General features: G+C 45.4%; 1 protein-coding gene across 1 annotated transcript in view; it reads left to right on the top strand.

The window, feature by feature from the left end:
- BICC1 (BicC family RNA binding protein 1) overlaps positions 1-27,624 on the top strand; it is a 564,931-nt gene that overhangs the window by 335,125 nt on the left and 202,182 nt on the right. The window contains 2 exon segments of the mRNA XM_078784015.1: positions 26,787-26,931; positions 26,934-26,974. Of these exon segments, the coding sequence (XP_078640141.1) occupies positions 26,787-26,931; positions 26,934-26,974 (186 nt within the window).

The following is a 27,624-nucleotide window of genomic DNA, read 5'->3' as shown; positions in this document are numbered from 1 at the left end:
CCTCTTTCTGTTCTCCTTCACCCTCTCTTTTGCTCAAGGTCATCTGCCATCTGCTTGGAAATCAGCCAACATCACCGCTTTGCACAAAAAAGGTGCAAAAACAGATCCCAGCAACTACAGACCAATCAGCCTTCTCCCAATTATCAGCAAAGTCATGGAATCCATCATTGCTTCAGATATTAAACCTTTCCTCTTCTCCATTGGCTTGATCTCTGATCATCAATTTGGTTTCAGACCTGGTCACTCTACTCTGGACAGTGACATGCTGCTTCTGCTTTCTCAACAATGGATGGAGGTCCTCAAAGCCAAACAGGAAATTAGAGCTGTCTCCCTTGACATTTCACGTGCCTTCAATACGGTCTGGCACCCTGCTCTGCTCACCAAATTCTCCTCCTTTGGTATCCATGGAAATCTCCACGCATGGCTGGCGGACTTCCTCTCTGGTCGTAGTCAACGTGTGGCCATGAATGGGTTTCTCTCATCTCCTCTTCCTGTTCAGGCTGGAGTTCCCCAAGGTCGTGTTCTGGGCCCTGTGCTTTTTCTGGTCTTCATCAATGATCTCTCTGACTCTCTTGAAATCCTCTCTATCTCTTTGCTGACGACTCTACTCTCTGTCGCTCCATTCCTCATCCCTCAGATCGGCAGTCTGCAGCCTCCTCACTCTCTGCAGACCTGGACAAAATCACAGACTGGTCAAACAAGTGGAACATGTCTTTCAATCCTGACAAATCCCACACTCTTACAATGTCTCTCCGAAGGACCGACTGGACAACCCTCCCATCTACTTTCTCAACAATCCTCTCCAAGAAGTTCTGTTGCTCAAGCTTTTGGGTCTCACTATCTGCCATGATCTTTCTTGGGAAAACCACATTTCCAAGCTGGCCTCCAAAGCCAGTCGCCGACTGGGGCATCCTCCGTCGTGCGAAGTCCTTCTTGGCACACCTGAGCTCCTCACCACATACAAGGCTTTCATCCGCAGCTCGATGGAATACTGTTCCCCCCTCTGGGCTGGTTCTCCTACCTCACACCGTTTTTTTTTTGTTTTTTTTCTTTGTATACAAGATCGAGGCTCGTGAAAGAGCGAACATTAATCACACAGAAAGACAAACAGACACACAAAACAAGTAACATCGGGAGCGGTAGACAAGATGGGGAGAGAGGGGGAAGGACACAAACACAACATTTGAGAGCAGGGACCGATGAGACATGGAGACATCGAGAGAACTGTGGGAGGGAGAGGGCTTGGGGGGGAGGCATGGGAAGGGGGGGGGGGGTGGGAGAGGGATAAAACATATGGACACTGCCAAGACTTCCAGGAAAGAAGTTGGAATTTCAAACAAGGTGGATCTGGGGTGAATTAGTGGGGGTAAGAAAAGATCAAGGTTTTGGATGGGGGAAGATAAGAGATGGTGGTGAACAGCTGTTTTGAAGACCTGGAGGGAGGAGTGTGATTGAAGTGAGTTGTGGGAGTTTGTTTCAGAGGCGGGAGAAAAGAGGATTGAAAGAGTGAAGGTGAGCAGAGAGCCGAGATTTCGGCAGTTTAACCATCAGAGGTTGGCTGGCAGATCTTTGTGCGACCTGTAGGAATATTTGGGGGACAGAGCACAGAGAGAGCTGGGGGAGCAAGGCCGGAGAGGAGTCGGTAGAAGACAGAAAGACCACCTACCTGCCTGCGGTGAGTGAGTGAAAGGCCCTCAGAGATAGCTTCATCGCGGGAGATTCCAATGATTCTGAAAGCTTTGGATTCAACAGCGTGAAGCCGAGCCAGGTGTGAGGCAGGAGCACCAGCCCATAGGGGAGAACAGTATTCCATTGAGCTGCGGATGAAAGCCTTGTATGTGGTGAGGAGCTCAGGTGTGCCTAGGAAGGACTTCGCACGACGGAGGATGCCCAGTCGGCGACTGGCTTTGGAGGCCAGCTTGGAAATGTGGTTTTTCCCAAGAAAGATCATGGCAGATGGTGAGACCCAAAAACTTGAGCGACAGAACTTCTTGGAGAGGATTGATGAGAAAGTAGATGGGATGGGTTGTCCAGTCGATCTTTTCGGAGAGACATAGTAAGAGTGTGAGATTTGTCAGATTGAAAGACATGTTCCACATGTTTGACCAGTCTGTGATTTTGTCCAGGTCTTCAGAGAGTGAGGAGGCTGCAGACTGCCGATCTGAGGGAAGAGGAATGGAGCGGCAGAGAGTGGAGGTCATCGTCACCTTGCTCGGCTTCACGCTGTTGAGGCCAAAGCTTTCAGAATCATTGGAATCTCCTGCGATGTAGTCAACACCGAGGGCCTTTCACTCACTCACCGCAGGCAGGTTGGTGGTCTTTCTGTCTTCTACCGACTCCTCTCCGGCCTTGCTCCCCCAGCTTTCTCTGTGCTCTGTCCCCCCAATATTCCTTCAGGTCGCACAAGATCTGCCTGCAACCCTCATATGGTTAAACTGCCAAAGTCTAGGCTGTCTGCTCACCTTCACTCTTTCATTCCCCTTTTCTCCCACCTCTGGAACAAACTCCCCCACTCCCTTCAATCCCACTCCTCCCTCCAGGTCTTTAAACAGCTGTTCACCACCATCTCTTATCTTCCCCCCATCTAAAACCTTGATCTTTTCTACCCCCGGTAATTCACCCAGAGTCCTTGCAGTGTTCATATGTTTTATTCCTCTCCCACCTCCCCCCCAGTCCTCCCGATGTCCCTGCTCTCAAATGTTGTGTTTGTGTCCTTCCCCCTCTTCCCCCTCTCTTTTGTGTCCTTCCCCTCTCTCCCCATCTTGTCTGCCGCTCCCCTTGTTTTTTGTGTTTTGTGTGTCGGTTTGTCTTTTTGTGTGATTAATGTTAGCTCTTTCACGAGCCTCGATCTTGTATACAAAAAAAAAAAAAAGAAAAAAAAAAAGCTCCAGGGGAACCATCTGGCAGTGTGTCATTATGGACGCACTGCTAGATGGTTCCCCTGGAGCTTTGCAGGCAATGCGGACATGCATGGCGATGACGTCATGACGTTCGCTCATTAGGTTGGAGAACCAGATTACAGATACCAATTATTAGTAACTCCCAACCGCATCCAGGTCGACTCCATATGATGAGTGGATACCAGAGATAATGTTACCGTGTGGCAGGCGGTGCTTATCGCTCCCAGCAAGGTGCAGCAGCAGCTGTATGGGCCACCTTGCTGGCGGTTCCCCACTGATGATATAAAGGTCGCATAGTGACTGATATATATATATATATATATAAATATATATATATATATATATATAATATATATATATATGTATGTATGTATGTATGCATGTATGTATATATATATGTATGTATGTATGTATGTATGTATGTATGTATGTATGTATGTATGTATGTATATATATATGTATATATATATATATATATATATATATATATATATATATATATATATATATATATATATATATATATATATATATAGTATATATTATATATAATATATATATATATATTTATTTTTTTTGTATACAAGATCGAGGCTCGTGAAAGAGCGAAAATTAATCACACAGAAAGACAAACAGACACATAAAACAAATAACATCGGGAGCGGTAGACAAGATGGGGAGAGAGGGGGAAGGACACAAACACAACATTTGAGAGCAGGGACCGAGAGACATGGAGACATCGAGAGATCTGTGGGTAGGGAGAGGGCTTTGGGGGGGAGGCATGTGAAGGGGGGAGGCATGTGAAGGGGGGTAGGCATGTGAAGGGGGGGGGGGGGTGGGAGAGGTATAAACATATGGACACTGCCAGGATTTCCAGGAAATAAGTTGGAATTTCAAACAAGGTGGATCTGGGGTGAATTAGTGGGGGTAGAAAAGATCAAGGTTATGGATGGGGGAAGATAAGAGATGGTGGTGAACAGCTGTTTTAAAGACCTGGAGGGAGGAGAGGGATTGAAGGGAGTGTGGGAGTTTGTTCCACAGGCGGGAGAAAAGAGGAATGAAAGAGTGAAGGTGAGCAGAGAGCCGAGATTTCGGCAGTTTAACCATCAGAGGGTTGCTGGCAGATCTTGTGCGACCTGTAGGAATATTTGGGGGGACAGAGCACGGAGAGAGCTGGGGGAGCAAGGCCGGAGAGGAGTCGGTAGAAGACAGAAAGACCACCTACCTGCCTGCGGTGAGTGAGTGAAAGGCCCTCAGAGATAGCTTCATCGCGGGAGATTCCAATGATTTTGAAAGCTTTGGATTCAACAGCGTGAAGCCGAGCCAGGTGTGAGGCAGGAGCACCAGCCCAGAGGGGAGAACAGTATTCCATTGAGCTGCGGATGAAAGCCTTGTATGTGGTGAGGAGCTCAGGTGTGCCGAGGAAGGACTTCGCACGACGGAGGATGCCCAGTCGGCGACTGGCTTTGGAGGCCAGCTTGGAAATGTGGTTTTCCCAAGAAAGATCATGGCAGATAGTGAGACCCAAAAGCTTGAGTGACAGAACTTCTTGGAGAGGATTGTTGAGAAAGTAGATGGGAGGGTTGTCCAGTCGATCTTTCCGGAGAGACATAGTAAGAGAGTGAGATTTGGCAGGATTGAAAGACATGTTCCACTTGTTTGACCAGTCTGTGATTTTGTCCAGGTCTTCAGAGAGTGAGGAGGCTGCAGACTGCCTATCTAAGGGAAGAGGAATGGAGCGGCAGAGAGTGGAGTCATCAGCAAAGAGATAGAGAGGATTTTCCAGAGAGTCAGAGAGATCATTGATAAAGACCAGAAAAAGCACAGGGCCCAGCACACTTCCTTGGGGAACTCCAGCCTGAACAGGAAGGGGAGATGAGAGAAATCCATTCAGGGCCACACGTTGACTACGACCAGAGAGGAAGTCCGCAAGACATGCATGGAGATTTCCATGGATACCATAGGAGGAGAGTTTTGGTGAGCAGAGCTGGGTGCCAGACCGTATCAAAGGCCCTTGATATGTCAAGGGGAGACAGCTCTGATTTCCTGTTTGGCATTGAGGACCTCCATCCATTGTTGAGACAGCAGAAGCAGCATGTCCAGAGTAGAGTGACCTGGTCTGAAACCAAATGATGATCAGAGATCAAGCCATTGGAGAAGAGGAGAGATTTCATATCCGAGAGCAATGATGGATTCCATGACTTTGCTGATAATTGGGAGCAGGCTGATTGGTCTGTAGTTGCAAGGATCTGTTTTTGCACCTTTTTTTTGTGTAAAGCGGTAATGTTAGCTGATTTCCAGGATGCTGGCAGATGACCTTGAGCAAAAGATAGGGTGAAAAGAACAGAGAGAGGGTGAGATAGAGCGGCAGAGCAGGATTTTAGGACCCGTGGGCTGATGCAGTCTGGCTCCAGTTGCAGAATCAGAGTCGAGGTTTTGACAAAAACTCCTCCACCTTGTCAGGAGAGAAGGACACAGAGTCCAGGAGCATTTGGGTTCGACTGGGAAAGGTGGGAACAGAGAGAGATGGGTTTGGGACTAGGACTAAGGATTTCGAGGCGAACACAGAGTTGAGGCATTCGGCTTTGTCACGTGCGATGTCAACTGTGTGGCCATTTGAGGTAAGGGAGGGGATGGAGGGGGAACAAACACCAGAAACGGATTTGACCAGACGCCACCAGGATTTGGAGGAAGGAGACAGGTTTGAGAGTTCATTCTTGAGTGAGGAGAGATAGTGCTTCCTGGCACTCCTGAGGGTAGACACACACTTGTTCCGAGCTTGGTGGAAGGAACTGAGATTTCCTTCAGTTGGATTAGCCTTCCAAGAGGCAAAGGCAAGTTGTTTCAGGGCAACTGCCTCACCACAAGATTCAGTGTACCATGGACGGGAGGAAGGGTAAGACAATTGAAGGCGAGATGGGATAAATCTGTGCATGAGAGAGATCAGTTTGCTTTGGAAGAATTCCCAGGAAGAATTGATGTCAGAGGCAGTGGAGATGGGAGACCAATCCAGACGATTGATGGCTGCTTGAAGACCGTCCCAGTCGGCCTGAGTGAAATGCCAGACTCGTCGACGCTGAGGAGGCTCTCTGAGAATGGCCAGAGAGATGTCCACTTTGACAAGCACATGATCAGAAGAACCGATTGGAGCAGAAGAAGAGCAGCAGACATTAGCAGGGAAGTTTGTCATAACCAAGTCTAGAAGAGAAGATACTCCATTGGCTGAGATCCGGGTCGGGAAATTGACAGATTGTGTCAATCCCAGTGAGTCACAGAAGTCCTTTGCTGAGGTGCCATGACTAGTGAGAGAGGAACCCACACCCAACCAGGTGGCATGATGACAGTTGAAGTCACCACATATGAGGAAGAGAGAGTTGGGATGAGTGGATAGAAGTTGGTCCATGTTGTCAGACATTGAAATGTAGATGGAGTCATCACTGTTTGGGGGACGGTACAGAACACATATGAACAAAAGGTGGGAGCGGAGAGGAAGCCGTAACCAGAGGTACTCCTGCGGGTGAGGAGGAAAGAGAACAGTGCAAGGAGAGTGAGGAAGAGAGTTTTTGACAAAGATAGCCACCCCACCATCAGGCCGAGGCTCAGGTCTATCATACCGGAGGAGGGAGTAACCAGGAAGAGATATTAAGGAATCAGAGACATCTTGAAGGAGGAAAGTCTCTGTTAAGCAGATCAAGTCTGGATTGTCAGAAGCAACCTGTATGGAGAGATCAGTCAGGTTTGAGTGAAGGCCCCGGATGTTTGAGGTCCATACCGTTAATGAAGAGAGAGGGGGAGCATCAGGTACAGGACAGGGGAGGGGAGGAGTAGGGTAAGATGAAGGATGAGAGGGGGAGGTAGGGAGAGCAGTTGATAGTGTTTCAGATGTTGCAGAAGAGTTCCAAGAAAGGGAAGGATGAGGAGGATGAAAGGTTTGCTGGTGAAGGGATGCGGCACAGTGAGGGGTTGTTTGAGGGGGGGCAGAGGAAAGTAGAAGGTTTGGGGGGGTGGAGGTATGAGATAGAAGGGAGACGAAGTGGGGAGGAGGCAGCTTGGAGGAGGAGGGGGGAGGAGAGAGAATTGGAGAGGAATGGTATGGGGGGAGAATTGAATGGGAGGGATTGGGGGGGAGTTTTGAAGGGGAGGAGTGAGGGGGGAGTTTAGGAGGGGAGGGGCAAGGGGGGAGTTTTGGAGGGAAGGGGAAAGGGGGGAGATCAGGAGTGGAGGGGCAAGGGGGGGGGATTAGGAGGGGAGGGGCAAAGGGGAAGTTTAGGAGGGGAGGGGCAAGGGGGGAGTTTTGGAGGGAAGGGGAAAGGGGGGAGATCAGGAGTGGAGGGGCAAGGGGGGGATTAGGAGGGGAGGGGCAAAGGGGAAGTTTAGGAGGGGAAGGGCAAGGGGGGAGTTCAGGAGTGGAGGGGCAAGGGGGGAGTTTAAGAGTGGAGGGGCAAGGGGGAAGTTTCGGAGTGTAGGTGCAAGGGGGGGGATTTGGATGGGAGGGGCAAGAGGGGAGTTTAGAAAGTGGATGATTAATGAAAGAAGAACATTGATAACAAATTGGGTTTGTTGTGATTTTCAAGTTAGCAATCCGGTTCAGGATGATGGAGGAGGGATGGAATGAATGTGAATTTAGACCATGTAGTGAGGGAGACGTATAAGATATTGAATTTCTTTTTTTTGAAGTGGAATGAGTTGGAGAGGAAATTGAGAAAAGCCTTTTAAATAGGAAGAAAAACAGCGTGTTGTAATATACCACTGAATAAAAAACAGAAGGGGAAAGGTTAAACATATTTAAAAATATTTAAACAGAACTATGAACAATCTTATATGCACAAAAATACCAACGGGGGGAGAGCCGAGAGGGACCACCACGAGTCACGTGAACAGGGCAAACGGTGGATGGCAAGGAGATAATGGGGGTGGGGCGAACAGCACACCTGGACAGAAAATACAGGATGAGACAACAGTACACGTGGAGAAAAGAAAAATAAATGTTTTTTTTTTTTTTTTTTTGTTTATATATATATATATATATATATATATATATATATATATATATATATATATATACATACAGTATATATATATATACTGTATGTATATATATATATATATATATATATATATATATATATATATATATATACACAAAGAATTAAGTTAAGCTCCCCCCCCGTTTTTTTACAACCTCGCACATTACAAGTTTGTTGTCGTCAAAACAGTGTAATATACCCATGATATTGCTATATTTTCTGGAGTAGTGATATTATGGTCACATAAAAACATAACAATCATGCCGTTTTCAATATTTTATTCTGAATAATTTAAGGTGAAATTTTTTGGGAATTTTAGGCATATTTTCACCTCAATTTAAGTATGGAGCTATAGGTCCATCACGGACAGTGTGGATGACGTTTATGTTTTCTAACGTACAGTCATTGTTCTGAGAAGACCTCTAGCGATCTTTGCGTCAATAACGTGTGTAGGACCCACGTGATCGGATCACTGACTCAACCAATCACTTTTTTTCACTTTGATCACTCAATTTCATCAATGGATAATTGCTAATGTCATACCAATCATTATTTGATCTCACATACCTTAGAATATATGCCAATGTATACATATACACAAAGAATATATATTAGGGGGTGCTTACCTTAATTCGTTGTGTAGGGGTGCTTAACTTAATTCTTTGTGTATATATATATGTATATATATATATATATATATATATACTGTATATATATAAACATACATACTGTATATATATATATATAAGAATGTATATATATATATGTTGTTACGGATCTCGGGGGTCGGCTCTCCCCTTAACAAGGGGGGGGGGGGGGGGGGTCCAACCTCCAACGCGCGAAACCCCTTGTCCTTTTAGCTGGCCGTCCCAAATCCTTAGAAGTTATAACGCTCCTTCCGGTCGGTATTAGCTAGGGTGTCATTGGTCAAAGTAGTCCCAAATACCTACTTACTAACCCGACCGTAAAACAGGGAAATAACTCCCGCTCAAACCACGGATACGATGGAAAACGCCGAGCGGATGGCAATCCGCGATCCGAGCCGTTAACAATAAGACTAAACCCGATTCTGAGTGGTTCCTAATCGTGCCACAGGTACTCAATTGAGAAAAGACGGATGCGATCGGATGGAGAGGAAACCAGAGTATGGGAAGAACAAAGATGGGTTTATTCACAAATATACAAGAGAAGAGGAAACGAAAGGACTATAAAGGGAAGGAAGAGGAAGAAGCAGGACACAGGGCAGTCTTAACAACAGTCTTAACTTAGGACCCCAGACAAACATACACACTCACACGGGGATTGCAGCTGGTAGGGTGGAAGGTCCAGATAGATGGTCCAGGCAATGGGGTCCAGGCTCCGGTCCACTCCAGTCCAGCGCGCGAAACCCGGCAGGCAGCTCCGCGTATCGTTCAACGCGAGCGGACCTTACATATAGCGGGGGGACTGGGATGCTTCGTACGTAATAACTGGACGTTCGCGCCAAACGCTCTCCCTCTCAAGTTCATTATCAGCACCAGCGAGTGAATCCTCTGTTGTAATGCGTGTGCCTCCAACAAGTCCCACCATGCCCTCAAGTCCGTTACAATGCGCACTCTTCCACCAGTCCTGTGAAAGGGCTTTTCGTTGTGGGCCACCATAGGGCACGCACGTCGGTGATATTCCCTAAGCCCTGGTTGGCTGGTGAGGGCTTACCGGCCATGCCTTTGACGGCTGGTTGACAGGCCACACCTTGTTCTTGGCGTTCCGCCCCCTTTTCCTCGGGCCTGACTGCATGGTTAATGGCGTCGTTTGAGCGAGTTCACGGGCAGCAGCGAAGGCTGCCGTTGCTGGCAGAGGTGCGTAATGGCGTTGCTGGGAGAGAAAGGTTGGCAAAATGGCCAGAATTGGATTGGGGACCGACTCTTATTTGATTGATGCAACGCAGATTCAACTATTGGAAACACGGCCTTATCTAAAACACATAATAATGAAATAACTGAGTCCCTATGGTGGCCCACATGTTGCTTGTGGACTATCTAGGGGTGCAACCTTTAACTTTTAATGTCATATTTACAAATGATTATTTATTTACAAAAGTGTGGGTTCGAAAACCGCAACAATATATATATATATTGTTACGGTCCGCGGATTAGATGTTATTTTGACCGAGCGGTGGTGTAACCGCGGCCGAACAGTTATTCCCCAACTAAACCCGATTCAACCCAGACGTTGGCCGTATTGCGCCACCGCTATTCAATCGGGAAAAGACTAAGCCGACGAATGCAAAAAGGAAAAGGAATTAAGATGAGAAAAGGGTTGAAAATACTACTAAATTTATTTACTATTTACAGGCTCAAAGTAACCAAGGAGAAGGAAAGATAATAAAATAATATACAGAAGCTTTTAGAGACACAGGGAAAATACTAGCTTATCTAACAGGCTTACTTACTACCCAGGACAGAACAAACAAAGACACTGACTCACGCGGGGAATTGCAGAGTGGATTGCTGGAAGGAGGTGTGTTGCTGGAGGGGGAGGACGGCACGGAGCTGGCTGGAGCTTGATCCCGCACGGGACGTCGGGCTGGACCTCGACGGCCGCTGATGCCACCGAGCCTGTCGTGTGCGCGGAGTCACGGGTCGGAGCTGCTTGTCTCAGTAAAAGCGCATCTGCTCTGACGACCCAGCTCTTTCTTTGGACTCAGTAAAAGCGCATCTGCTCTGACGACCCAGCTCTTTCTTTGGACTCAGTAAAAGCGCAACTCTCTGACGACCCAGCTCTTTCCTTGTACTCAGTAAAAGCGCAACTCTCTGATGACCCAGCTCTTTCCTTGTACTCCTCTCCCCTCTGTAAAAGCTCATCTCTCTGGGGAACGCCCCCCTGGCGGGTTATATAGGCCCCGCCCCTCAACCTTTGCGAACCTCCCCCAAACGCTCTTCCTCCGCCCTCTCAAACCAAACCCCTCGTGCTTGGTTGGTTGTTCGGGGCTGGCTCACTCCTCCCCTCTATGACGAGGTGGAGACACGCCTTTCTTCCCCAACCCTGCCTCGTGGCCAATGGTGGTTGAAGAAAACCACCCAAAATGCAGTTGGCCATTGGAATGAATCGAAAGGGAACCTATTCTTATTCACTCGGTGCAATGGAGTATTTAAATTAATGGGAGACACAGCCTTACCCTAAGACACATAATAAGATATAAGCTACTGAAGAAGGGTTTTATCGGGTCCTGCAATGTGGTGTTTATGGAATAACTACCGAGACGCCCTTTTTATCTTTACACAACTCCGGAGGCAGGAGGCGCAGAATAACCACTAATAATAATAAAGCACACAATAAAAAAAATACAGTCCTCATATCCGCAACACTGCACCCTCCTCCTCTTAGGCACGTTCCGGGCCTACAACTTTTATTTAGTGTGACACGTAGGTGTAGTTCCCTCTACTTTTAACCTGACCCTGAGTGCGACAGTTTTAAAACATAAATAAATGTGTCCCGCTGCTCCATTGCACCCTGCCTAACAGACTTACGCCCACAGTTAACCGAATTGCGGAATGGTCTTCAAACTACACACTGACGGTGGGGAGCATTATTTACAATTGACACTACTTTTATTTACAAAACTAACCCAGGACCTGTAATTGTTTTTTCTGGGGGGGAGACAGTCTGCTCTGCATCGACGCACCATGAAAGCACCTATAACGCACCAAAACACCCTCAAGCACCAATCGGTGCAGTCACCACAGTTCATCAGTGTTCATGAATAATCAAAATAAACCAACAACCCCAAACCCTGCAGGTGATCTCTTGCTCTTCGGCTCCCTCTGCTGGCTATTATTATTTCTTCCAGATGTTGTCTTTCTTTCATTTTCTTACTGGCGGCCTATTTGCAATAAAACTTGCCCAAACGTGTCCATGTTTATTTATTTTATTTATGGCCCACAGGGCCGACTAGTGTGGTTCACCTGTGGGGCATCAGTGCCCTGTGGCCAAGGTCCGCCAGCAAGATTTCGGGCCCTCATGGCCGGCTCCAGCAGAGGGGCCATGCCCCAACCCATGGGGTCCATAAGTGGTGCTCGGCCACAAACATGTGGTCCATAATGTGGTGCATCGATGCAGACAGCTGGTTCTGAGAGTTCCGGGCGCACAATGGCCGACTCACGCACGCTCCCTTCGGCGCCCAATGGCGCACAGGTCATGTGGGAGACAAAAGGGGAAAGACAAATGAGCGAGGGGTAAGGTCACAAGGGTACACGTCAATAAGGCAATGCAAGGCGAAATGCGTACGGAGGGCGAAGTGAGAAAGCTCGTCCCTACCGTACGTCACCCCCCTGTCACCTACACTACCCTTGCCCTTTCCCCATATGTACAAAATCTACACATTTACAAATTCGTCGCTACTGTCACGTCTCCCCTTATTTCCCTTATACCAAATTCGTCTCCACAATCCCTCTACTTCAAAATTTGCCATCATCAATTCCTCATCAATCCTCATAAGGAGGGAGAGATGGAACATCAAGCACAATGTCACACCCACGTCATGATGCGTCTCACAATCCAAAACATTTGCATCATAAAAATAATTAAACAACCTGGCATGGTGTGGAGTATCTGTCACCTCAGGTGAGTGGATGCAGCTGGTGCGAGGAGACTCCAATCCTAACTATCCTCTAAATGACTTTAACACACGTTACACTACCCGGGGTCTTTCCCTGCCAATCCATTGGCCAACTTACACTATGGGTTCTAAAAACCAATTCCCACTGCCCAAACTGTGGTGCTGCTCAATTTGGGGTCTCACTCCCCCGATTCATCTCCCGGTGCCCTTGCACAATTTCTGGGCTGTGACGTGTAGCTCTCCCAGCAGGTCTACCCACCTGCACACCTCCACCACTGCAGTTGCCTCCCGAGCTTACCTAGCTCCTCACCCTAACCTATCTAATTGGGGAAGGCCCCTCCTGGCTCTGTCACCCCTCGGTGCCCTCTGGCACTGGGCTACCCGGGTCCGTCCTCCGGATCCTCGGGCCCCATCCACAACAACTCTACCGGCTCCCAGAGCCCACCTGCGGCCTCACCTGGCCGACATCCTCACAGTGGTGGAGTGCCCAAACCAACTACACACACTAACAGGCTACACGCCCAGCCATTTCCACAACACTAATGCACCCATCCAAACATCATTCTTCCAGCCGCACCACAGATGCCAATATCCAACCACAATTTACCTATACCCTCTACCTAACACTTACACTACCCGCCCCGGGTATCCGTGATGGGGGTCCACTCTTCCCCCATTCACACCTTCGCACCATCCACTCCACTCCATATTTTCCACCATACTCACTCCACGACCATCCATTCCACTCCATATTTTCCACCATACTCACTCCACGACCATCCATTCCAAGACTCCATATATTCCACACTCCATGTATTCCATACACCTGTTCTCCATTCACCTGTAGTTGCACACCTGTGCACTCACACCTGGTGCCACCTGCACCCTCCTTCTCCTCCTGGACCATTTGGTCAACACAACACGCAATCACCACTACTCCCTCATACACTGCTCCATACACCTGTTCAGTTGCACACCTGTGCAATCACACCTGTTCAGTTGCAATCACAATCAGTTACTCATAACCTGCTCAATACACTTGAATACACCTCCAACACTCACACGGCATCATCTGAACTACCTGTTGCCCTGCTAACTTAGTGCTCCCCTTCTTCCCTTTAAACTAAGCACATACCACGTCATTATCATCCACTCTAATCTACCTGCGTCCCCACTACAGGTGTCATTGTCACTACCTAACCTTAACGTTACCTAATGTCAATCTTCTAGGGCCCTACACACGATATATCCTAACCCTCCCGGGCTAGTTTTCACTGCCATACACCCCATAAACATAGTGCTCCTTTGCCCCCCCGTTCTGTGAGGGATGACAGAGTTGCCATCCCACCACATGGGGCATCTCTTACTATCAATTTTGCTCACCAAATTTCAACAAATCAAAAATTTGCCAATCATCTGCCAATCACTGTACCATTACCAATCAGCGCTCTGCCAATCCTTTGCCAATCACCAAATTTTGTTTTTCTAATTTCGGGGCCAAAACAATATCCTCGTCATCACAGTCTACTTACTAGTGCCTCTCGGTGCGCCAATTCACTTCCAAAGCTCGGCTTCGTAAAGCCGAGCAATGAATGCGGGTTGTTTTGTGCCAGCGGCTGGATATGTCCCGCATTCGGTGCAGGGACGGGGCTTACCCGGGCCGAGATCCCACGCACCACCTCGGCACGGAGCCATCCAATTGCCCGATCTCGACCTGCCGAAACGCTTCAACAAAAAGGGGTCGCCGTGACGACCCTTCCTATCGGGCTGCCCGTTCCGCCTAGCGGAGCACGGACGCGGCCGTTCCAAGCGCGGCCCAGCGTGGATCCCGTACGGCGGTCCTTTCGAACCCGCCGTGGTTCGGATCCCCGCTGGTCCTCGCGGCACACGAAACCCGGCACGCACCGAGGGCCCGATTCGGCTATAAGTCGCTCTAACCTCTAACCCGGTTACCGTCGATGCCTCACCTGCATGCTTACACCCAGCAGCCCGTTCCTTGCTCATACATCCTGCTGTCTCCCTGCTCTTGGTCATTGCACCTTCTCTAACACACCCAGGTACACTCATTCCGCTCACAGACTTGGTCACACACCTGACCACCGAACACCTTGGCACACATTCGTCGCTCGCACACCTCACCAACACACCTCTTCGCGCCCCCTTCTCGGTCACCTCCTCTGTGACAATCACAGGTGTGCTCTCACTCGCACACCCAACCACATGCCTCACTACCAACTTAAGTGTGCATTCCCACATACGCTCTACCATTCCAGGTGTGCATCCTTCCATTCCAGGTGTACATCCTCTCTCACCTGTCACAACCAACTCACGCTCCGTGTCACTCGCACTACTTTCACCTCCACTCTTGACAGCGCACTCACCCTTACTCTCGACAGCGCACTCTTTCCTCATGCACCTGTCCGTTACACACCTTTCTCGCACACACTCTTGCGCACACTCTCACGTTACACCCTCTGTAACACTCACCACAGGCGTGCATTCTCCCTCACTCTTGACAGCGCACTCTTTCCCCATGCACCCGTCCGTTACACACCTTTCCCGCACATCCTCTTGCGCACACTCTCTCGTTACTTCCTCTGTAACACTCACCACACCGCGTTTCCATGTGCTCCCTCGCACACGCGCTACGACCGACTCACTCTCGACAGCACACTCACTCCTTGGCGCGCACTTTTTCCTCACACACCCCAGAGTCGGACATTCTCGCACACCTCCTCCTTCGCACACCGTACCTGTCGCACACTTCACCAACGGCCTTTCACGAACACCCGGATCCGAATCAACCCCCAAGCCGACTGAAGCTTTCCTCACATCATATACATTTCCACGTATATCGCCACTCACCTTGGCACCTCGTCTCCGCACCTCTTTTGCCACCTGCAAACTCTTTATTTGGTTAGCGAGCACATCATTATGAGTTGAGCACCGACCTTGTACATATTCCATCACCTCCTCCTGTCTTTCTCTCTTAGTTTCTGTCCGTCTCTTCTTAATTTCACTCACCTCTTCTTCCACTTCCTCTAATTTTTGCTTCACCTCTTTTATTTCCCGGTGCGTCTCCTCAAGTTCGTCCTCTAAGGCTATCTTGACCGTTTCTATGTGCGTCCTCACCTGCCGGTCCTTCGTCTCCATTACCTCTGTCACCTCGTCCAACCTCGTTGTCAGTCCCTCACGTACCATCTGACATTGCCTCTGTGTCGCTATTAAGTCATTTTTTATGTCGTTTTGTGTCGCTTTTAACCCTCCTAGTACCGCAGTGTTCCTTTGAACCTGCTCCACTAACTCCGTCTGTCCCTCCGTCAGCTGTTCCACCTCCTCCGTCAGGTCCTCTATGCCCCCTTGTAACTTTGCCGTCCCATTTCTCACCTCTTTCTCTATACGCTTTTCGCCTCGCTTTACCTCCTCGCGTACCCACGAGACCTCCTCACCTACACCTCGTCGTATCTCCTCCTTCATCTCCTCCCTCTCTTTTGTAGATGCTGCCCTCATCTGTCCCAATTCATCCCTCTGAGCATCCAATTTGGTTTCTACCCCGATTTTCACCTCCTCTATCTGCTCTCCCATTTGTTTAATTTCTCGGGCGGATTGCTCCCCTATTTCCAGCAATTTGTCTTCCATCCTATTTTCTAACCCCATTAACCCATTTTTCACGCCCTCTAACTGATTCTCCTGGGCAGCCATTCTATTTTCCACCCCCGTTAACCCATTCCTTACCTCTTTTATTCCGTTGTCTAACCCTTCAAATTTCTTGTCTAATCCCTTAAAATTATTGTCTAGCCCCTCAAATTTAGCTTCTAGCCGTTCCCCCATTTCTCCCATTTTGCCCCCCATTTCGCCCCCCAATCGCTCACTATCAGCCCTCGCTCCGTCCCTCATTTTGTCCATAAGGGCCCCGATTTGTAGCAACAAAAGGTCCGAATCCAACGGCGGCGCTGCTACTGTCGCGGGCGTGGTCGCCGTGGCCATGTGCGAGGCGCCATTTTGCGCGCCCGTAACCTCGTGCGCGAAAGCGCCATTTTGTGCGCATGATACCCCCTCAACCACCTCCTCCATATACATTTCCCCGAGGTCCTGGGTCGATTCCACCCCGTCTATCTCTCCCACCGGCATCCCGTCGCCTTGACCAGCCATGGCGCGATTTCAAAATTCGGGTTTTCCTTTAAAAACAAACAATTTCCAGCAGCTTGTAATTTTGAGCGCGTTAAGCGCGCTTCGGGTCCGTATCTCACTCCCAGACACCAATTTGTTACGGTAATAACACAATTGGTGTCCAAAATTTGGGCTAAATAAATTTAGTCCCAGGTTCGAATCACAACTCCTGACTACCAATTTGTTACGGTCCGCGGATTAGATGTTATTTTGACCGAGCGGTGGTGTAACCGAGCTGACTCACTCCTCCCCTCTATGACGAGGTGGAGACACGCCTTTCTTCCCCAACCCTGCCTCGTGGCCAATGGTGGTTGAAGAAAACCGCCCAAAATGCAGTTGGCCATTGAAATGAATCGAAAGGGGACCTATTCTTATTTCACTCGGTGCAATAGAGTATTTAAATTAATGGGAGACACAGCCTTACCCTAAGACACATAATAAGATATAAGCTACTGAACAATGGTTTTATCGGGTCCTGCAATGTGGTGTTTATGGAATAACTACCGAGACGTCCTTTTTATCTTTACACAACTCCGGAGGCAGGAGGCGCAGAATAAACACTAATAATAATAAAGCACACAATAAAAAAAATACAGTCCTCATATCCGCAACAATATATATATATATATATATATATATATATATATATATATATATATATATATATATATATATATATATATATATATATATATATATATTAGGGTGGTGCTCAAAATAATTTTTTTTAAATATTTACTGGGACATGGCTTTATGTTGTTCCTTTTGTTCCAAAATGAAAAGACACCAAATATGAAAGCAATCTGATTTTATTTAGGGGTGCCACGTCAGCCTTCAAACTAAAGGTGTCTAAAAAACTTTTCTATATATGGATCGAAAGCAAAACCAGAAGTTTGTTTGATGAAAATCCACCCTCCACTCACTTTCTATGTATTCTAGCAAACACAAGTTACAATAGCTGCACAAATAGCACTATATTGCTATGAAAACTCAAATTCAATGATAACAATCCAAATGTTCAGTTCATAAAATGAAGAGACACCACATCACATTATATTAAAAAACCCAAATATAATGAGAAATGTAACTCCTATTTCTGGGCCTGTTTCACCACTGTTGCCTTCTTGGCATCGGGGTACATCTTCCTGTGAGCAGCAACAACTTGGAGCAGAGCTTGCTTTTGCTCTTCATCCTTTGTAAGGAGCTTATTGTCGTCTTGTATCAATGCGACACCCCTTTCTGCCCTGTCGTTCACCACGACTAAGCCACTGGCGGCTTTCTTTGCTTCCTGAAAGCTGGTTTCTTGCTCCCATGAACCAGGATCCTTATCCATCCAATCAGTTGGGGTCCCTAGGATGCTGAAGAAATGCTTGGTGTGTTTTGTTATGAGGCCAGCGATTGACAGGGCAGTTCCTCGTTTGATAGCTGGTGTCTTTGGAGAGGGGTTTTCACCGTCATTTTTCAATGCTTCAATCATATTGATCTTGCTTTCTTTGTCAATTCTGGTGTCAAAGAATGCAAATGCCACTAGTACTGGGCTCATGTACCACGTGTGGCGGCCAAGTGCCTTCAAGGCTGTCTGAGCCATCTTCTGATTGATTTGTTCAAACTTTTCCAACTACTTGAAGAGGTTAATGTCATTCAGGGGAGCCTCAATAGCTTGTGGAGCCCGAAACCAAGCCTGTACATACACAAGGCAGACAAAAATGTTGAAGGCTCGGAGTTCTCTCGCCTCTCGAAGTGTCAAGTGGAACTCTGACCGAAACATGAACACCTGCAGTGAATATAGTGCTTTTGCCATCCATCTGGCTCTGTGCATTGCTCCTGGAGCCATGATCCGGATTCCACGAGGTGGGATTCCTCCCATGTAGATGACAGTCAGTTCTAGGAGTTCACGATAATCATCTCGTGGCTGCTGATCTTTCAAACACACAAGAGCAAATTCCAGAGCTTCATCCATCATGTCATTGTTCTGTGCAAACTCAGCTGCCGTATCAGGATCTGTGAATCCATTTTTTGGTTGGTGATGGGCAATGGACGGCCACTTCGCCTGAAACCGCTTAAAAAGCTGGATGTCAGGGCCTGATGAAGGACTGAAAAGAGTGGTGAAAACATCTCCCAGAATGATTTTGTGCGCATGATGGCGGCAAGCCAAATGAATTAGTTCAGTCTGTAGCTTCTTTTCAATGAGGACAGCAGCCCCTCCACGAACACCTGAATTGCTGGCCGTTGTGTCAAAAGACAAAGCCTTCACCTTGCCCACAAGGTTCCAGCTCTTCAGTGTGTCCACTACAGCGGTTGCCATAGCTTCTCCTCCCCCGTCAGGTAACTTGGGAACATTCAACAGCTGCTCCATTCCATGGTACTGGTTGGACACAAGGATTGGAAGACGATCCACCTTCACATGCACAAAATCTCCAGTGACATAGGGAATAAGCTTTCCATCCCAATGGACCACTAAAGGACCCTGCACATTATGATGAAATGCTTCTTTTATTTCGTCCATGGTTTTGCATCGATGCATCATGCGATTCCGCCGCACTGTCCATCGGTTCAGTGCCAGCTCTGCAGGATCCCATCCTACTGCTCTACAAATGGATGCCAAGTTGTGGACAGCCATTCGGTCACTTGTTTTCGTACGATCCAAAGAAGCTGCGACTTCAGGAGTGACAATGTTGATAGGCCTTCTTTTCTTGGGACGAGATATCCCACCATCAGATGATGAAGAACCAGCCTGTGCCGTGGTCTCAGAGTCAGAGTCTGAGTCTGTGACTTCCATAGCAGTAGCACCCTTCATGACCATTTCCTGTCTCTTATTTTCCTTCTCTGCCTTAGTCTTCTCCTTTTCTTCCCTTTCTTTCTTTCGCTTCGTTTTTGCTTCCAACACAGTGTCTACAGATCCCATTGAAGCCTTCCTCTCTGAGAATTGATCGTGAAGAAACTTCCTGTCCTCGGGGTTGGTGATTATGGCCTCCGAATCTGCATGCCTAAGATCAAACGTCTTCTCCAAGGAGGCCTCGAAGGATGCTTCCTTTTTCTCTTGGGTCGCACCACACCGCTTTGCACCTTTTTGGAGGCTCCTCCATTCTTCATATAGCCTCTCCAAACGATGGATGCAGTGCTGCTTCGTCGTTGTAGGTAGGTGAGCTTTTTCCCAGAACTTCACAACCTCTTCAATGGTGAGGGTTGCACTCTCCCGGGCAGTGCGATTCTCCTTCTTCAGGTGATGGAAAAACAGGACAAGAGATTGATGCACAGTCGGGAGCTTGGCACCTTTGATGGCATCTCCAGAAGTGGACCCAATGAGATACACATTATCCTGAGCCCGAGTTTTCAATGAAACACTGGTACTAGCACATGCCATATCTACAAAATAAGCAAGAATGTGGGTAAAATCCTGTTAATTCTTACTCCACAGGGTCACTCTCTACAAAAGAGCCACAGTCAATAAGTTAGTCCTACATATTACACACTAAAAAAGCGTACCCCTGACCCCGGGAACCTGTACAAAACATGCATGAAAATTGCCCAGATAGTGATCATAGGAAGTCTCAAAACTGGATGGATAATATATTGTATATAACTATATATATAATGTATAATGTGTATTTATGTATATTTATTATTTAATGTATATTTACTATATATTTATTTTTAATATTATATTTAATGTATATATATAATTATGTATTTATTTTGTGTATATACAGCCCAAAAAATGGGAATTCCTATTTTTGCATGGGGGAAAATTCATCACTGATGTGGCACCCCTAAATATTATTGGATTCCATTCAAATTTGGTGTGGTTTCCTTTGACACCGAAAGGAACACAAATGGACCATGTGGACCATGTCCCGGAGATAATCTGCATTTTGATTTTTTGAAGCCCACCCTAATATATATATATATATATATATATATATATATATATATATATATATATATATATATATATATATATACGTATACATATATATATATACGTATACATATATATATATACGTATACATATATATATATACATATACATATATATATATACATATACATATATATATATATACATACACATATATACATACACATATATATATATATACATACACATATATATATATACATACACATATACATATATATATACATACACATATACATATATATATACATACACATATACATATATATATATATATATATATATATATATATATATATATATATACATACATATATATATATATATATATATATATATATATATATATATATATACATACATATATATATATATATATACATACATATATATATATATATACATACATATATATATATATATACATACATATATATATATATATATACATACATATATATATATATATATACATACATATATATATATATATATATACATACATATATATATATACATACATATATATATATATATATACATATATATATATATATATATATATATATATATATATATATATATATATATATATATATATATACATATATATATATATATATATATATATATATATATATATATATATATATATATAGATATATATATTGTTGCGGATATGAGGACTGTATTTTTTTTATTGCGTGCTTATATATATAGTAACTTCTTCCATACACTTCTTCTTCCATGTCGGTCATGTCATGGGGACCGCAAGGCTAACCCCCGCTCTAGCAGGGAACATGGCCTTAAAATGCATGTTGTTGTTGTTGTTGTACATATACAGTCATCCCTCGCTATATCGCGGTTCACTTTTCGCGGATTCGGTACATCGCGGTTTTTTCTCGCTAGTATATGTAAAATTATATCGCGGATTTTTCGCTATATCGCGGGATTTTGCGGTATAAATGTATTTTTATATACTATTATTTTAAATATTTTTGTGGTAAAATAAGCATTTTCTAGCCTAAAAAATTAAAAAACGTAAAGAAATAAGAAAAATACAGTATTTAAAACATATTACAAGAAATAAAATACTGTACATAGTGTACAGTAGAAGGGTAGACAAAGAGTCGTGCGTATGGAAAACGCCAGTACATTCATCATCGTCATCACCTTCATCGTCATCAGTACTGCACAGCTAATTCATCATCATCTTCATCACGCAAGTTGTAGTATTGAAGAGCCGGGGCTCTTGCTTGATACGGACGAAATGACGGGCAAGACACAAACTCGTCCGAGAAGATATTTATTCTCAAAACCAACTCGGGAACACTGAGAAGCCCATTTATCGGGCTGCATTATAAAGCACAACCAGAAACCGAAAGCCACGCCTCTCAAGCGTGGCGTGCTTCGGTGAATCGGTGGTCACGTGATCAACAGGTGTAGCTGATTATACCCGCAAAGCGCGGCACGCTTTAGCGGTCACGTGACCAGCCACTCTCGCGCCGGGAATCCCGGCCGGTGACGTCACCGGCTGGAGCAAGGAGATTCTGATGCTGGTCTTGCTTGGGGAACCCATGGGTAGCTACAGTATCTTCAATGGTGAGTACCCATTAGAATTTTATATGTTGTTAAAATTACGTATGTTTAAGAGTGTAAAAAGTGTTTAAGAGTATAGGAAGTGTTTATAAGAGTATGGGAAAGGTTAATAAGAGTGTGGGGAGTTCATAATGCTTTAAAATATATATAAAAAAAATATATATATATGGTCGCTACTTCGTGGATTTTCGTTTATCGCGGGGGGTTCTGGAACGTAACCCCCGCGATAAACGAGGGTTCACTGTGTATATATATATATGGCAATACCCCGGCCTACGTCATTAATTGGTTCCATAAGCCGTGACGTAACTCGGTTTTTGACGTAAACCGGGCGTAATGCCTTAAAATGAAGACAAACACCGTAACACCGTAAAAACCTTTCTGCGTTTCGGCTATGGTGAATTTCCTTGGCTCTGGTCCTGGAAGCTCATCCTCTTCGTGGCGCTCTTCCTTCAATGCCATTAAATCCTCATTAGTTGAAGGCTGCTTGTCTGCCTCTATCAAACCGTCGAAATCCTCCTCCTCCAACTCCATCTCCAGGTCAGCGCTGAGGGAAACCAAGTTTTTAGACACAGCCTTGACTGGTGCATCAAATAAATGTTCTAATTTGGGACGTCCCCACACCAGAGTTACACACGGACGAAGGGATAATTAAATGAAAAGAACTGTTGTGTGTGGTGTTTGTGTGCTTCGCTCAAATGGCTGAAGTATCCTGTCAGGAACTGTCGGCCCCAAACTCTCCGTCCGGATGCGGCTCCGCGCTTGGCGGGAAGAAGGCCGCCCGGTCGTTGGCGCGAACGTATCGTTCCACGCTGCTAGGCCTCACCGGAGGTCTCACTTGCCCCTGCCTCTTTACGCTGCAGCGGCAAGCCACGCTGGTACACCCGTCGCTCGCATAGAGAACCCAACTCTTCGTGCTCGCTCTACCGTCTCTCCACCTCAGTCCGAAGGCAAGAGAATATAGAGAAATGCAAGGGAAGTCCAGGGCAAACAGAAGGTCCAGCGCAAGAGAGAAAATGTCAGTCTCTCTCCACTTTTTATCAATCCCTGGTGACGTCATCTCTCTCTTTCCCTGCCAATCCCTGCTGGCCAACATCACAGGCTCAGTTCTCCACCAAAGGCCGTGTCACCCCTCCCTCACGCCATCGGTCGGTGACCAATCAGTTCGTCGCTTCTTCCTATCAATCAGCGGGTCGCTCTTTGCTCTGCCCCTGGCCAATCCAGGTCCTTTCTTACTCTGGCCTTTCATTGGTGTGATCTCCCCATGAAACCCCCTCGACCGATCCATCGTGAGGAGGGCATGGCCGCAGCCTGCCTGAGCAATATTTTATCGCCATGCTGGTGCAATGCGTGGGCGCTTCCTGCCTGCATTACTCTTCTTCCGGTGAGTTTTGTTGAGGGGGGGATTTAATTAGTGTGTGTGGTGCGATTGGGCCTTTCCTGCCCTTCGTGTCTAGTGCGTTGCCATACAGGACGAAGGATAAATCACAGGTCTCACGAACAGGGGAATTAGCATAATCCCTACTCTAGTTATCAAAAGGCCATCCTCGTATGATCACAAATATACAAACTTAATCCGACATCCGGGCTGGACAGGTCCTCTACTTATGTACATTGAGATGGTTCTTCTTCACGACAGTCGGAGCATGATACCTACACAGATCTACCTGATCTATATATCACTCTACTCCAAAATTCATAACAATATATATCTATATATCTATATATATACATCTACATATATATACAGTCACGTGAAAAACTAAGTACACCCCATGTAAAGTTTTGACCTTTTCAACATATTTCAACATACAGCTATTTGATCTTCATTTCAACAATATTGATAGATAAAGGTGATATAATATTACAAATATCATGAAACATTTACATTTTGTAGTCCATTGTATAATTTAAATAAACATAAATGCAAATTTCGCATGTGGAAAAAGTAAGTGCACCCTTGGCTCTAATAGGTGGTATTGCCCCCTTTGGCAGAAACAACCTCAAGTAGGCGTTTCTTATAACTGTCTACCAATCTCTGACATCGAGGGAGAAATTTTTGCTCACTCTTCCATGCAGAATTCTTTCAGCTGTGCGATGTTTGAGGGGTTTCTTGCATGCACAGCTCGTTTCAAATCCCCCCACATACTTACTTTATTGTTATATTATATTTGTTATATTATATCACCTTTATCTATCAATATTGTTTGGTATATATATATATATAGTCACGTGAAAAAGAAAGTACAGCCCATGTGAAGCTTTGACTCTTTCAACATATTTCAACATACAGCTATTTGATTCTCATTTCAACAATATTGATCGATAAAGGTGATATAATATAACAAATATCATGAAACATTTACATTTTGTAGTCCATTGTATATTTTAAATAAACATAAATGCAAATTTCACATGTGGAAAAAGTAAGTACACCCCGACATTTATCACTACTTCAAATACATAAAATTAAAATCAAGTGCACCAGCTCAGGTGCAAATGATTAGAACATCGTTAGAGAGAATCTTGGAGGAACCTGTCTTATTTAAACCTCAGACATTTAGTTTGGTTTGCTCTTTGTTGTTGAAGTGTGCGGTATCACCATGCCGAGATCAAAAGAGCTCTCTGAGGCCTTCAGATAGAAGGATATAGATGCCTACGAGTCTGGGAAGGGATTTAAAAATCTCCAAACAATTTGAAATCAATCATTCGACCTTTCGGAAGGTCATCGACAAGTGGAGAAGATCCAAACAACTACGAACTTGTTCAGGCCAGGCCGCCCCAACAAGTTCAGCCCGAGAGCAGACCACAAGATGCTGAAAGAAGTCTCGAAGAACCCCCAGAATGTCATCATGGGACCTACAGGTAGCTCTTGCCACTGTTGATGTCAAATTGCACGAGTCTACCATGAGAAAGAGGCTGCACGAATTTGATCTACATGGGAGGTGTGCCAGGAGGAAACCTTTCCTGTCCAGAAAGAACATCAGGGCAAGACTAAAGTTTGCCAAAGAACACCGAGGCCAAGACCAGCACTTCTGGAACAATGTGCTCTGGACAGATGAGTCAAAGGTAGAGCTATTTGGCCACAGCAACAGAAGACATGTTTGGCGAAAACCAAAGACAGCATTTGACCACAAGAACCTGTTACCAACTGTAAAGCATGGTGGTGGAAATATTATGGTTTGGGGCAGCTTTGGTGCATCAGGGCCTGGGCAGCTCACCATCATATAATCCACTATGCATTCTTCATTGTACCAGAGGGTGCTTGAGGATAATGTGAGGCCATCTGTCGGAAAGTTGAAGCTCAACCGATGGTGGACCATGCAACATGACAATGACCCTAAACATACCAGTAAATCCACCAAGGAATGGCTGAAAAGAAAGAAATGGAGGGTTCTGGAATGGCCAAGTCAAAGCCCGGATCTAAATCCCATCGAGATGTTGTGGGGGGATTTGAAACGAGCTGTGCATGCAAGAAACCCCTCAAACATCGCACAGCTGAAATAAATCTGCATGGAGGAGTGGGAAAAAATTTCTCCCAGTCGATGTCAGAGACTGGTAGACAGTTATAAGAAACGCCTACTTGAGGTTGTTTCTGCCAAAGGGGGCAATACCACCTATTAGAGCCAAGGGTGTACTTACTTTTTCCACATGCGAAATTTGCATTTATGTTTATTTAAATTATACAATGGACTACAAAATGTAAATGTTTCATGATATTTGTTATATTATATCACCTTTATCGATCAATATTGTTGAAATGAAGATCAAAGAGCTGTATGTTGAAATATGTTGAAAAAGTCAAAACTTTACACGGGGTGTACTTACTTTTTCACGTGACTGTATGTATGTATATATATATATATATATATATACACACAAAGAATTAAGTTAAGCACCCCCCCCGTTTTTTTACAACCTCGCACATTACAAGTTTGTTGTCGTCAAAACAGTGTAATATACCCATGATATTGCTATATTTTCTGGAGAAGTGATATTATGGTCACATAAAAACATAACAATCATGCCGTTTTCAATATTTTATTCTGAATAATTTAAGGTGAAATTTTTTGGGAATTTTAAGCATATTTTCACCTCAATTTAAGTATGGAGCTATAGGTCCATCACGGACAGTGTGGATGACGTTTATGTTTTCTAACGTACAGTCATTGTTCTGAGAAGACCTCTAGCGATCTTTGCGTCAATAACGTGTGTAGGACCCACGTGATCGGATCACTGACTCAACCAATCACTTTTTTTCACTTTGATCACTCAATTTCATCAATGGATAATTGCTAATGTCATACCAATCATTATTTGATCTCACATACCTTAGAATATATGCCAATGTATACATATACACAAAGAATATATATTAGGGGGTGCTTACCTTAATTCGTTGTGTAGGGGTGCTTAACTTAATTCTTTGTGTATATATGCATTTTTTAAAGTTTGGATTAAAGGTAAATACAATGGTGGTAATAATACACAAAGTTCATCACAAAGTATTTTTTCTACGAATGAACTGTGTAGTAATGAACTGATCATTAAATTCACATGCTCCTGTACGCAGGACTTGGTACCATTTGTCCTGTCTTTTGAGCTACCTCTGGCTGGTATGGCAGAGCCACTGCCAGACCTGGCCTCACCTGCATTGCAATGCATCATGCAGCGCTATGGCCTGTCACTCACACTCAAGTCCAGATCACCCCTCTGTGGCTCATCTGTGTCGTGCGTGGGCCTCAGGGAGCTGCCACCAAGGTTGTATTGATTACCTATAAAGTTGTCCCTCCCTTTTGATTGTGAGTTCCTTCATCCAAACATATTTATTTGGCAAGTAATTGCAACATAAGCCACAACCTGACATCAAACAGAACAGAACACAGTGATAATTGGGGAAACATCAACAGCAGAATAGAGGGAAACCACAGAGGGACCTTAGCAGAAGAATGGGTGAGGGGAAGAATGCGAATATAAGGGGAATGGGGGCGGGGGGGGGGGGGGGGGGGGGAGAGGAATTGGGGAAGAAAGACTGCCAGACAAAGATGGACCATGGTAACCAAACACGGTGTTGTAATGGTTATACTGTCTGCTCTGATTCTGCTTGGTGGGAGATCAGAACTCTGGCTGAGTCATACCAAAGATTTAAACATGGTACGTGCTGCTTCCTTGTATGAGGCTCAGCAGTGAAGACAGATAGAGCATATGGAGCATGGACAAACAACCATAGATTGGCAAATATTGCACAGTCCCGATAGGTCTAATTATCTCCTTTTCCCTTCTAAGGGAACTGAAATTAACTATTTTATTCAAGACACAGGGATGTACTTTCATGATCCTCTTATAACACTCGAAGTTCTGAATTTACACTGACTACTTTTTATCCAACTTGGCTTTGTTTTATTCCTGTG

The sequence above is a fragment of the Myxine glutinosa genome, chromosome 8 (assembly GCF_964187855.1).
Source record: "Myxine glutinosa chromosome 8, kmMyxGlut1.1, whole genome shotgun sequence".
NCBI classification, from domain to species: domain Eukaryota; kingdom Metazoa; phylum Chordata; class Myxini; order Myxiniformes; family Myxinidae; genus Myxine; species Myxine glutinosa.
This window is presented reverse-complemented; position numbering and strand designations above follow the sequence as displayed.